We start from the raw sequence: 14,336 nt of genomic DNA, 5'->3' as shown, positions 1-14,336 counted from the left end.
CCTTGTGGAGGGAGGGGTAAGGTAACCAGGACCACTGACTCCAAAGCTTTTGCTTTTTGCTAGTGGCTGTAAGTATAAAATTGGAAGTACATTTACGTAAATAGTTTATGCAACCAAGCAAAGTAGGCAGTGACTTGGGGGACACCCAGAGCGTAGTGGGAACAGAGGTAGGTCCTTGCAGGTAGCTTTCTTCCCAGGTATGCCACCAGGCTGTCTCTGGTGCAGCTGGCTGGTTCCCTGTCAGCTTTCCCTCCTGACCTATGGTGTTTTAGGCAGAGGCTGGCTTTCTGGGGCAGCTTAGGAAATCTGTCCTTATCATCAAGAAGGGATGCTCCTTCCTTGCAAGGACGAATTATTCCTTGATTCAAGCAGCAGGGACACTTCCAAGCTTTCCAGGGGCATTGCTGCTTCCTCAACTTTTTCATTGCAGTGACAGCCTGAGTGATCCGGGGCCCTTCCCAGGGTCTCATTCCAGGAATAGCAATGCGCAAAAGGACTCTGTGACGAGGGACTCCCCTATCCCCTTCCTTCTCCACTTCATAGAACGGAGGCCCCCAGGAGCAGACAAAATAGAGCAGTGTTCATCAAAAGTGGAGTTGCTTATATGCAACTATAATTAGTCCATTTACAAAAAAGAAGAAAAAGGGTGGTGGTCTGGCACAGTGGCTCACGCTTGTGATCCTGGCGTTTTGGGAGGTCGAGGCGGGAAGATCGCTTAAGGCTAGGAGTTCGAGACTGGCAACATAGAAAGACTCCTCCCCACCCCCCAAAAAAGGATGGGCTGCCAATACTGACAGCGTGGGCAAGCCTAGGAGCTTGTTAGAAATGCAGATTCTCGGGCTAACCTGCTACCTGCTGAACCAGAGTATGTGACGATGGAGCCTGGCGATCTGTTTAAGAAGCTCGCCAGGTGGTTCTTAGATACTCAGGCTTGCAGCCGTAACTTTCTCAGTGATGCTGCCTCTCCCACGGAAAGGGGTGAATAATCCTTAGGAAGACAAGCAAACTGGTCTGCAGCGTCAATTTCTTCAGGCTGCAAAACCTGACGCAGGCGCAGTGACCAACACGCCAGGACCAGGGCGCACGGCGCGCATGCGCACTAGAGGCCGCCCGCCGTCCGGCCCCTTCAAGCGTTTGCCCCTTCTCGGCCTCCGCCAACGCGCCCCGCCCCGCGCATGTGCAGCGGCGGTTTTTTCCCTTGGCGCTCTGGGGCGCGGGCGATTTGTAGGTAATGGCGGGCGTTAGGGCGCTGAGGTGTAGCGGAGGATGCGCTGGCGGCTGTGAGTGCGGCGACAAGGGCAAATGCAGCGACTCCTCGCTGTTGGGCAAGAGACTCTCCGAAGACTCCAGCCGCCACCAGCTGCTGCAGAAGTGGGCGAGCATGTGGAGCTCCATGAGCGAAGACGCGTCGGTGGCCGACACGGAGAAGGCGCGGCTCGAGGAGGCGGGGGCTGCGGAGGAGAGGCCGCTGGTGTTCCTGTGCTGCGGCTGTCGGCGGCCGCTGGGCGACTCGCTGAGCTGGGTGGCCAGCCAGGAGGACACCAACTGCATCCTGTTGCGCTGTCAGTTGGGTCGAGCCGGGCATGGGGGCGTGGGGTCGCCTTCTTCCAGGTGTGCCGCGCCGGGGCGGCCCCGGAGGAGGCAGGGGCTCCTTGGCGCTGTCCAGGGACTTAAGAGCAAAAAGTCTGAGAGTGTGAGCTGTCGCAGGAAAAGGGGAGGAGGGTCACCCCTCCACTTTGGTTCTCGGGCGACTGGTTCTGTTCTGGGGTCCTCGATCCCAGAAGAGCAGCGGTTGAGTCAGCATCATCCTGAGCATTACTCAGAAACAAGGGGCAACAGAAAATAACACTTTTAAAGACCCTAAAAATAGAGAAACAAATGGTCAACTAGACTGTAAGCTCTTGAGGTGCAGCCAGTACTATTACTCCCCACAGAAATTAGCGGGCTGTATCAGCGGATACTCAACAGTCTCCACTGACAGAGCCGCAGAGCTGACGGAACACAGTGCTGTGGGGAAGAAAGGGAAGGAAATTTGCCGTAAAAGCACCACCAACCTCATCAAAATTGGCGAGGAAGGAGGACCTAGCAAAAGAGTTCAGAAGAAGGCAGGAATTAGTTTCTCATCCTGGTCCTAGCAGTTACCCCGGTTTTCCACTGTTCCCTCATTTTGCTATTTTTACAGTATTTAGGGATAAAGTGGTTCACATATTTTTTCTGAATTGGTGTAAAAATGGCTGTTGTTTTGGATTGTGGTTTTTCAAGATGAGGTTTTTCCTCTCTTTGAATACTGTAAATGTTTCGATGGCAGAAATTCATCACCGGCTTATCGACGTTTCTGGAACGTTTTCCTTGGTGTAATACTGGGAATAAAGGAGCACACCAGTGTCCCCTAGTTAACTGAAAGTTGAGATAAACTCTTTGCACCTCTTAAAGTCAAACTAGGCCAAGCGCGGTGGCTCACACCTGTAATTCCAGCACTTTGGGAGGCTGAAATGGGTGGATCACGAGGTCAGGAGATCGAGACCATCCTGGCCAACATGTGAAACCCCATCTCTACTGAAAATACAACAATTCCAGACCACCCTCGCCAAAGCCAAAAATTAGCCGGGCATGGTGGTGTGCGCTCGTAATCCCAGCTACTGGGGAGGCTGAGGCAGGAGAATCGCTTGAATCGGGGAGGAGGAGGTTGCAGTGGGCCGAGATTGCGCCACTGCACTCCAGCCTGGCAACATAGCTAGACTCCATCTCAAAAAAAAAAAAAACCAGGCAAATTTTTGATCCAGTAGGAAAAGCTCTTTGTTTGAATGAGTTTACCTTGTTTACATCTTTTTAAGAAATAACATGTTTGATGTTACCTCTTTCATTTTATTTGTGCTTTGTTTCGATAGTATCTTTTACCATGTGGGCTCTTTGCTTTGTTTTGCTTTACTTATAGAAAGGCTATTATTTTTGTTAATTTTTATATTAATAGTTTTTAAATTTAAAACAGTTTTAAAATAGTAAACATAGTTTAAAGAACTATACATTTTTTGATTTATCAGATTTAGATAATAGGATTTAACATCTCCCCGCTCCCCCACGCGGTAAAGACAAACATGAATTCGGATTCATTTCCATTCCTTCCTTACCCAATTTGAATTAGTTTAATTATTTTCATTTTGTTAAGGTTTATACATTTACATTCTGTACATTTACATTCTGTTGTAGCCATAACACAGCCTTACTATGAGTTTTTAAAATAGGATTAATTATTTAATAGGTTATTTTTTTAATAGGGTTATAGTGGGTTAACAGCCCTCTGTTGCCCAGGCTAGAGTACAGTGGCACAACCATAGCTCACTGTAACCTTGAACGCATGCTCAAACTATCCTCCCAGCTCAGCTTCCCAAGTAGCTGGGACAACAGACACACGAACACCTGGCTAATTTTTAAATTTTTTGTAGAGACAGAGTCTTGCTGTGTTGCTCAGGCTGATCTCAAACTCCTGGCCCCAAGCAATCCCCTGCTTCGGCCTCTTAAAGTGCTGGGATTACAGATGTTAGTTACAGCACCCGATCCTGTAATGTTTATATAATTTTTTTTCCCAACTCCAGTACTCATTAACATAAGAAAGCTTCTTAATAGCTTTTTCATTCCTAAGTTGTTTGATTAATCTTTAGTGCTCCCCATGTCCACATCTCCAAGAAAATTTCAAGTTTATGTGCTTGAAAATATTTTCCTGTTTTTATACATGAATGCTAGCTTGGCTGCAGGTACAGTTCTTGGTCATGCTCTTTGCTTTTGATAGGTGCTGAGCAGCTGGTGCAAAATCCTTGAGACTAGAGTATGGTCAAAGAGAATAAAGATAAGATTTAGGGAGGAAGGAAGAGACCAGAAACTGCAAGGCGTTGTAGTCTGTTCTAAAGAGTAGTAATCTGTTCTAGTAAGTACATTATTACGCTAGCTTAGGCAGGGGAGTAATATGACCCTGCATTTTCTTTGGAGAAAGCATTGAAGGAGGAGCAAGTATGGAAGTGGGGAGGTCAATGAAGAGCCAGGGCAGTAGTCCAGGCAAGAGGTAGTGCTGGTCGTTTGGGGGCTAGAGTGAGGTTTGTGAGGTAGGATTGATGGATCAGTGGAGTAGATATGGGGGAGCAAGATGAGGAGATGAAGAATCAAGGATGACACCCTAGTTTCTGATTTCAGCAAACAGGTGGATGGAGTTTACAGAGTTAAGGTAGACTGTAGGAGGCCATGAAATCAAGAGTCTGTTTTGGCCATTTTTTTTAGGTCTGATGTTCCCTTCTTCATTTCTCTTCACTCTCTACCCTGTCCTTTAGTGTGTCCTAGACCTGGATTCTTTGGGAATGTTTGCTGCTGCCTCTGGAGTCCAGCAGTGACCTCTGTCCAAGTCATTGTTCAAGTAAAAGATGTGTGGCTGGGATCCTGAGAACCTTCTCAGTTACTTTTTAGAGAAATGGGCCCTGTGTTTGAAATCTGGAGATATATATGTTGGCTGTTTGCATCTTCCTAGTTTTGGAACCCAGTTTCACTAACTGGCAGATAGTTCTTTGCAGTCTGTGAGTTGAGATTCTAATGGTTCCAAGTTTACTGTGGAATGAATTTTTCCCTCTAATTTTAGCCATTCTATTAATGTTAGTGGTTTTCAGGGAAAGGGAGGAAATAACCTTTTAAAATTTTTCTTAAATTTTAAACATTTTTTTGAAGATGGAGTCTCGTTATGTTGTCCAGGCTGACCTCGAACTCCTGGCCCCAAGTGATCCTCTCACCTTGGCCTCCCAAAGTGTTGGGATGACAGGTGTGAGCCACTGCACCTGGTTGGAAATAACTCTTATTCTGCCATCTTTTCCCAGAAGACCCCAGTACATTTCGTTTCGAACCACTGTTGTGTGTGTTTGACTTTGGGCTTATTTTTTGTCCTTCAAGTTCTAAAAAGTTGGACTAGAAATTGTCTGCATATATGTTATTATGAACCACATTAATAAATTATTGTTACTTTCTCTGTTTCTAGGTGTTTCTTGTAATGTTTCTGTGGATAAGGAACAGAAGTTATCCAAACGTGAAAAGGAAAATGGTTGGTGAGTAAAACTGTATATGAATATGTTAGAGAATTTTTTTTAATAAAAATCTTTAAAAGGTCATTACTAGTAGTAAGATTATTTGGGATAAAACTTTCCATGATAGTAAAAAATTAGTCATTTGCATATATCAGTTCTCTTTTTGCTTTTTCTATATCCTGTTTTAGAAAGTATATCAGTTCTTGAGTGGTTGTGGTCACCTTTAAATATTGAAAAGTTGGAGTTTCCAGATTTCTAAAAGCATATTCTGACACTCCCTTTTTGGATCTTTGGGCTTGGTGCTGAAGAAAATAAAAAATAAAAATAGAAAAAGAAGGTTGGGCGCTGTGGCCTGTAATCCCAGCACTTTGGGAGGCCAAGGTGGGCAGATCTCTGGGAGTCAGGAGTTTGAGACCAGCCTGGCCAACATGGCAAAACCCCATCTCTACTAAAAATACAAAAATTAGCTGGGTATGGTGGCACATGCCTGTAATCCCAGCTACTCAGGATGCCGAGACAGGAGAATCACTTGAACCAGGGAGGCAGAGGTTGCAGTGAGCCAAGATCACCACTGCACTCTAGCCTGGGCAACAGATCAAGACTCAGTCTTGAAAAAAAAAAAAGAGAAAACAGCTGTATTATAAAATCTCAATGTTAAAGAGTGCCTTAGGCTAATGCTGCCCACCTTTCTCATGTTATGGCACACATAAAATGCTGCTGTCACATACACAGCCTATTGGGGTAAACAGATAAGGCTGTCTGTGGCAAGAACAAACAACACAGGAGCCCCGGCAATCTGAGGCCCTGTGTGGCCGCTTTAAGGGTTGAGGGGATAAATGTCTTGCCATACCTGCCACCCATGTACCATAGTGACACCTGAGCAAACTGAGTGGGAAGCGCTGTCCTATGTAATTGTTGCTCCAAATGTAAACTGTATTTTATACTTGCATATGAAATAACTTTAGGTGGTACACAGTTAAACAAAAATTAATTATATATATATTTTATGTATATTAAAAATCCTGGCTTTTCATTTTTAGTGATGTTAGAGTATCCTATCAAATAAAGTATATTTCAATTAAAAAAGAAGTTAACTGTGTGCACTTACGACCAAATACCTCCTGATGACCCCACCTCCTAATACCATCACATTAGGAGCTACCATTTCAACTGATACATTTGGTGGGGGACAGAAACATTCAATACTTAGTTGCTCCTAAAACCCTTTTAATTTCTTGAGCGAGGGGGTGATAAGGGTATCTTTTGTTACCATGTTTGGTCTTAGTCACCAGTTCTGACAGAAGAGCTTCTGAGATGCTTGGAATCTCTGGAGTGATGATAATGTCGTTTTGAATCCTAATGAGATTACTGTGGCTGGGGGGCTTCTAGGTAGCTTAAGGATTGGGGGCCAGAAGGACCAAGCATGATTAGAGGGTTGGAAGTTTCAGCCCTTCCCCAACCTCTTCTCCCACCTCTGTGGAGGGGAGAGGGGCTAGAGATTATCAACAATGATTTAATTGATCATGCCTGTGTTACAAGACCTCCAAAAACCCCACAGGTTTTAGAGAACTTCCAGGTTGGTGAATATGAGATGCCGGGTGTACCTAGAAAGGTGTTGGAAGCTCTGTGTCCTCCTTCTGTAACCTTTGCTCTATGTATCTCTTCCATAAAAAGTAAAAAAAAAAAAAAAATTCTCCATTTAAGATAAATTAGTAACAGTACAGATAGTTTGTGAATGTGACAAAAGTTGTGGTGCTGGCATGCAGGCCATAAAAATTTGGAAGACCCAGGCTTAGATCATTTCTCATTTTGTAGTTGAAGAAAGTTAGGCCCAGGGAGGCTAGAACTTTGCTAAGGTCACAGGACGAATTAGCAGTAAGACCTAGGACTATGCTTGTTACCCTTCCTTACTGCCTTCGAAGTGCTTTTTCTTCCCCACTTCCTAGCTCTAGCCATTTTGATGTCACCATCATTTTTGTTCTATTTGTGTACTACCTACCAACTGTGCTATTACATACTAAATTTTTTAAATGAAATCAACTCAAAATTTTTATTTAAATTTATCTTAAAAGGATTCTTTTTACTATCATAAATATATACTTGCCATAACTAGAAAGTAACTCTGGAGATAATTACAGTGAAAACAATTGTTATTAGTTCTAGCTGAGATATTGTTGCTGGCTGGTTCTCTGCCTGAGGTCTGTTCTCTTACTATTAAAAGATTTGCAACTATGAGACAAGTGTCAAAGATAGTCTAGCACCACACAGAGACTTTCTTTCTTTTTCTAATCAGGATTGATAGAGAATTCACACTCTTTGATCCAGAGTTATTAATACTGTTTGTTTGTATCACCTAAACCCATCGATTAGACTGCCTTCAGTTGTCTTGGACTTCACTAGGGTTGTGTGCTCCACACTCCCATATTGCTTTGGGATGCTTGTGAATTTTTTGATAGGCCCATCCTGTGAAATACCTGCCTGAGCCATTCTGCTGATGGTCAGCAAGAGCACTGAGGGCTTTAGAAATACGTTGTGAAGGTAGCAGTGCTGTTTTCTCTCTTAAGTCTGACTTTGTCCTTTGTTGAGGATCTTGCAATCGGATTATTCCTTGTCTAACATTACCTTACGATTGTTGGCACTGCCTTCTCAATGTCAGTGTTCAATGACAAGGGTGAATTCTGGCCAAATTCTTGCCAACTGTGAAAGCAGAAAGATGCTACCTTAATAGTAGCTACCATCTCTTTATTGTTCCATAAGATGATTCTAGAAGTGTGAATGGATTTTTTCCTATTTTTGGTGGTGTTTAGGTTGATTTTGATAACTCGGGATAAAACAGTCTTATTCATGGCTCAGTGTATTTAGGGAATTCAAGCCTCTGGTTTCTCTGAGTGTCCTTTCTTGGCTGATGACATTAGATATTAGCTTGCAATCTTGGTAATGGTGTGAGGCGGTCTCATAATGGTAATGAGGTTTGATATATAGCATGGAGGTTTGCCTGTTCACTGTGAGTAATTTAAGTGGGATTTAGTAACATACTTTTATATTTCTTATATAAAAACTTATACAAGCTGGCTGGGTATGGTGGCTCCTGCCAGTAATCTCAGCACTTTGGGAGGCCAAGGTGGAAGATTGCTTGAGGCTAGGAGTTCAAGACCAGCCTGGGCAACATAGTGAGACTATTTCTACTATAAAACTAAAGTATAGAAACTTATAAAAGCCTGTAGACACTTAATATGTAATCGGTGGCATATTATCCAGCTAATCACATCATCAGTGAGAATTCATGACTTAATCAGGTGGACATCCATTTTGTTCTTTGATTCATATCTTGCTGTAATAATTAACAGTGTCTCAGTATCTGTAAGTAAACAATGATGTAGTCTATAATCTGTGAGTCTTGGGTAGCTCCCTTTTGCTTGATAGCAGGAATGGGTATTTCGTGTTTACAAGTGTTTCATATACTGAGTAGGAGATAATACTTTTGCAATAATAATTGATTGTGGTGTATGTTTTACTACTGTGATCACTACTGGATTGAAATCTCCAGTCATTACTTTGCTGTGTGTTGTTGGAGTGGCAATTTTAGTGTATTTATAGAATGGTAAATTTGGATGGGTCAGTTCAACAAGGCGTTTGGGAGACACTGGATTCTAAGCCAGGTTTTAAGGAAACATGAATAGGCTTTAGGGGAGGGTATATTCAAGTGTGTGGAACCTGAGTTGAGAGGTAACTAGAATGAAGGAACAATTGCATGGGTTGTCATCTAACTTTAGAGAGTCTTTTTTTTTTTTTTTTTTTTTTAATTAAGCCAAACAGTATTACCTTCCCCTAGAGCAGAGTTTGGTAAACTATGGCCCATGGGGCGGGCACTCATTTGTGAATATGAGTTTATTGGAACACAGATTATTCAGTTAGTATTGTCTATAGGTGCTTTGTTTTACGATGACAGAGGTGAGTAGTGACAGACACCATACAGCTGGCAAACCTAAAATATTTATTCTCCACTTTGTTACATTAGTACCAGATTGAGGAATTTATATTCTAGAAAAACACTACCTCAATATCCTCTCTTGACACTTTTTTGTATGTCCCTTGTTATTTGATACTTAAGGCATTGTGACTTGGAGATGACTGTCTTTACATTTTTATTGTAAATATATTACTATCATTTTTTCCTATCCTTTATGTATGACCTAGTGTGGTCAGAATAGCATACTTTAGAAACTGAAGTGTTTATGGATTTTAACAATGAGATTTTTATTATAATGAATTGCTACTTCGTTTCCTAAAGCAAGATGTTTCTTTATTGCAGCATCCTTGAGACTTTGTACTGTGCGGGGTGCTCACTCAATCTTGGCTACGTGTACAGATGCACGCCCAAGAATCTTGATTACAAGAGAGACTTGTTTTGCCTCAGTGTTGAAGCCATTGAAAGGTAAGTTTGATACATAAATGTTTACCTCACAACTGGTGTTTCAGAAGTTAAGTTTGCAGAGAAATTGGCACGGAAGTGTCAGAACTAAATCAATACTGTTTGGTTAAATATATTTTCTTTTTTTTTTTTTTTTTTTATTATACTTTAAGTTCTAGGGTACATGTGCATAACGTGCAGGTTTGTTACATATGTATACTTATGTCATGTTGCTGTGCTGCACCCATCAACTCGTCAGCACCCATCAATTCATCATTTATATCATGTATAACTCCCCAATGCAATCCCTCCCTCCTCCCCCCTCCCCCCTCCCCATGATAGGCCCCAGTGCGTGATGTTCCCCTTCCCGAGTCCAAGTGATCTCATTGTTCAGTTCCCACCTATGAGTGAGAACAGGCGGTGTTTGGTTTTCTGTTCTTGTGATAGTTTGCTAAGAATGATGGTTTCCAGCTGCATCCATGTCCCTACAAAGGACGCAAACTCATCCCAGCCATCCCACTACTGGGTATATACCCAAAGGATTATAAATTATTCTACTACAAAGACACATGCACACGTATGTTTATTGCGGCACTATTCACAATAGCAAAGACTTGGAATCAACCCAAATGTCCATCTGTGACAGACTGGATTAAGAAAATGTGGCACATATACACCATGGAATACTATGCAGCCATAAAAAAAAAAAAGGTTAAATATATTTTCAAGTAATGATTTCTAACAAGCCAGTCATTTTTTTTTTTTTTTTTTTTTTTTTTTTTTTTTGCTTTGACCTGCTTCTTTATTTGGTATTGGAAAAGTCAGACACTCTAAACTGTAGGAGAAAACACTGTGAGAAATTTTTTTTGGAATAAAAGTATATTCAGTTGTTTTTAAAAATTGAATGTAATTTAGTAGGATTTTGCCCCCTGCCCCCAGCTTTTTATTTTTATTTCTTTTAAAACTTATTTTTTTAAGATATGGGGTCTCACTCTGTCACCCAGGCTGGAGTGCAGTGCTGTGGTCATAGCTTTCTGCATCCTTGAACTCCTGGGCTCCAACAATCCTCCTGCCTCAGCCTCCCAGGTAGCTAAGACAGCAGGCATATTGCTCGGGGTCTTGTGTTGCCCAGGCTGGTTTCAAACTCCTAGCCTCAGATGATCCTTCTGTCTCAGCCTCCTGAATAGCTGGGAACAAGTGCATGCCACCACACCATGCTTGTATTTTAACCTTGTACCGTACGTCAGTTATGTTTTAGGGTCCTCTGAAAAGCAAATTGTGTCAGAAGATAAAGAGCTTTTTAATCTTGAAAGCAGAGTTGAAATAGAAAAGTCTCTAACACAGGTAATTTTATTCTGTACATTTTATATTTCTGTATGAACAGTTTGTCAGTGAAGAAGTGCTCCTCCACAAACGATAATTCTCATAACGTCATCTGTCTTGATCGCAGGAAGAGTGTGCCTGTTTCATTTCAGATGTTAGTAAAGTTGATTTTTGGGGAACTCAAATGAAGCTAAAGCTTAATCAACAAAATAATAAGGAAGACATTTCATGACAAAATCAAAACTATATATTCTAATTTTGCTAAGCTAGAAATCTTTGATTCAAATCAGTATTTTGTTTGCTTCAATTCTTGTGGTATAAATAGCCTTGTTGTTGGATGTTAACATTTTGTCATGGCCAGATAGGTGAGATGGTGATGACTGTATAAAAGAGATGTAGATTGTAGGTTGAGAACTACTGTTGATAGAATTATGCTTTATTTAAAACAATTTATGCCTGCAAATAGTTTTGGTAAACACTGAATATCTACCATGTAATGTATGACATATCCAAAATTGCATTAAGTGTATATCTTAATTATTTTTAACCATGTATAATTTTAAATGATATGTGTGTTTAATTTTTTATTTTTTCAATTCAATAGATGGAAGATGTCTTGAAAGCATTACAAATGAAGCTGTGGGAGGCCGAATCAAAATTGTCCTTTGCCACTTGTAAAAGCTGAACTCTAGTCTGTGTCCTCCATTCTGCCCCCGCCCTTCCTCCCCTTATTTGTTAAATGAAGCAACATAGTGAGATGTTGTCTCTACAAAAAAAAAAAAAAAAAAAACTTAGCCAGGCATGCGAAACACTGAGGTGGGAGGATCACTTGAGCTTGGGAGGTCGAGGCTGCAGTGAGCCTTGATCATGCCACTACTGCATTCCAGCCTGGGCGACAGACTGAGACCTTGTCCCTCCACCCAAAAAAGACCCCAAAATTGTAGAATTACTTTTAGAGCTATATTTTATGGTAAAGAAGTGATTGTTTCTCAAAATCCCATTTTAAAGCCATTTTATGGTACTTGTTGGAATTGGGACTTAGGAGTTTTGATTTTGATGAGAAACTGGGATAATTTTCTGAACTTTTTTTCCTCTGTATCACATTTATTTACTATTTTTAAAAACTTTATTTGACTTTTAACACTTGGGACAATATTTACTATAAATGATAAGAAAAATCTTAGAGGTTTTTCTACCCACAGTGTCATGGAATTTTTTCTGAAAACTAATGCATAAAGTTCCCTAGAGAAATTGGTCAGAATGATCTGTCAGAACCATTTGAAAACTTGCTCAAGAGCAGTCACATATACAGTAGGATTTTACATTTTCCTGCTATGTACTACTATATGCTTAAAAAACCTGGAGGAATACTTACCAAAGAGGAGTAGCCATCTCTGAGGGTGGGATACTGGGGGAGTTTTTGGTTTTTCTGTTTTCTATCATGTAAAACTTCTGTAGTATGTATTTTTATAATTGAAGAGAATAAAGATTAAAACAAAGTGCTTTAAGATTGATTTTTACAAACTGAATTATATGTAATTGAGATCAGAAATCCTGTTGGTATGAAAGCCACACATTAGCGTGGCAGTGTGGAAGGCTTTCTCAGGAATATAAAGGTAACCCCACATTTCCCCAGACCCCTTTGTTTCTGGGTGCAGGTGAGGTCACAAAACCGTACCCAGTGGTATGAGTAACTCACTCAGCTTGTGCTCAGAAGTTCCCTGATTATTTGTGAGAATACTAAAGTTCTCAGAGCAAAAGGTCCTAAGTCACACTGACTGGATCCTGCAGGATTCTTGTGTTCTTTTTGAGATTGTTGACAACCTCAGTTAAAGTTGAGTAAGTCCTCTAGGTGTTCTCTCTCGCGGACTCCTCTCCCACTAACAGACTATGGTGCTGTGGAAGCAAATGTCAACACCCGCTGGCAACAGGGCAACGTCCGGCCGCAGTAAGCTTGATGTAGTCCCAGGTGTCTGGCCTCTTAGGTGCTTTGGTGGCATCTTGTGTGAAAATTCATTCCAAACAGATGAGAGAGTATTTTAGCCACAAGACTCAGCTAACTGGTTGTGCAGGTTACAGAGTACTCCAGCAAGCATTTTCAGATTCCATTCCAAAGCCATAGGCAGTTTGGCTCCCCGATTCCTTATACCCTGTTCATACTAGGGAAGGAAGGGGCTATACAATCTGTAGCCAATTCACTCATCTTGAAAGCTCATTTCACCAATGAAAAGTACTTTCTAATGTCCTGGTGCTAATTAAGATTCTGTTACGGATCAGGAGATAAATGTAGCTCATGCCTTAGTGGCTGCCTCTAGAGTGGGCCTTTGATTACCTTTCCATCCCTGCACGTGTATTCCTGTTAGGGTTCTTCACATGAAGTTAACAAAGCTCCCCTGGGCTGCAGATGGAAGCCAGAACACATTTGTATCACATGGCCTCCACTGAAGCATCTAAAAGCTAATCCAGGAAACGCTTTCATAAGACAATCTTCATCTTTGGCCTCAACCTGTGGCATCCCTGAAGGAATGGCCTTGCCATCGCAGTGAGAGAGGGACTTCCAAGGCTGGGGTCCAGGTGGGAGTGCTGCCTCCTGTCTGTGCTACACGGTGACACTTGCAGGAGAGGGGCCTTCCCCTGTTCTGGGCCACCCCCTCCTGGGCCACCTGTTTCTCTGAATCTGGTGGCGTGGCTTTTCTGGCTTTCTGTGAGGCCTCATCAGAACGGGTGTGTGTGTGTATGTGTGTGGTCCCATATATCCACCTGCTAAAACCTACTACTTGAGGCAACAAGTTTTTGTTTCTTACAATTGGAAAACCCAGCATGTGGTCGTTTCTGGTAAATGAGCCCTGGGAAAGCACTGCCTGTGAGCGAGAGTAAGAGTCCAGAAGCAGGAGACCGATGTCCCAGCCCAAACCACACGGGACCCAGTGGAGGCTTCAGACACATCTCCCCAGAAGTTATTCCTTCAGCCATTCCTATAAAGGGCGCTCCCTAGTTCTTGAGGGAGAAGATACGGAAACTGATACCAGAACCTGGTGTGCAGCCTTTAAAGATTGTTATAACTGGGTGTGTGTAGAACATTGTGCATAGTTTTCATCCCAGAGTGTGGGTGCTGTCCTCGGCAAGTTCTCCAGTCATGCTCATACATTTCCAAGCGAAAGAGTCCACTGGAGGCATCGTTCTGTGTAGCATCGATGCCTGAATGGCATGTGTCCTACCCGGATGATTCTAGTCAAGCACAGGACATTTAAAACGCTCAAGACCAGGAGAGTGACCCCTTGCAGAATCAGATCTAGGTTTTTAGTAGGAACTTCTTGAACCAAGGAGCCATGAGCAAAGCTTCCCCCAGCTTGTTTTTGAAGGAGGGTCTTGGGGATAGCAACCAGAAATCCAGGGTCAAAGTCCCAGTTTAACTGCGTTATTAGCCATGTGATCAGGGGCAAATCATGTAATCATCTGTTTTTGCATCTGTATAGTGAAATAACCTGTCTTCCCTGCGTCAAGGATGATCAAATTAGATAATGCATATGACAGTACTTTGAAAG

General features: G+C 42.1%; 1 protein-coding gene across 1 annotated transcript; it reads left to right on the top strand.

The window, feature by feature from the left end:
* The first annotated feature begins 1,092 nt into the window (after positions 1-1,092).
* On the top strand, positions 1,093-12,299 carry MIS18A (MIS18 kinetochore protein A). Its single transcript, XM_010358807.2, has 5 exons — positions 1,093-1,562; positions 5,012-5,078; positions 9,370-9,492; positions 10,716-10,812; positions 11,396-12,299. The coding sequence occupies exons 1-5, from the start codon at positions 1,232-1,234 to the stop codon at positions 11,474-11,476; spliced, it is 699 nt and encodes a 232-aa protein (XP_010357109.1). The 5' UTR covers positions 1,093-1,231; the 3' UTR covers positions 11,477-12,299.
* Positions 12,300-14,336: the final 2,037 nt, after the last annotated feature.

Source organism: Rhinopithecus roxellana, chromosome 13 (genome assembly GCF_007565055.1).
Source record: "Rhinopithecus roxellana isolate Shanxi Qingling chromosome 13, ASM756505v1, whole genome shotgun sequence".
Taxonomy (NCBI): domain Eukaryota; kingdom Metazoa; phylum Chordata; class Mammalia; order Primates; family Cercopithecidae; genus Rhinopithecus; species Rhinopithecus roxellana.
This window is presented reverse-complemented; position numbering and strand designations above follow the sequence as displayed.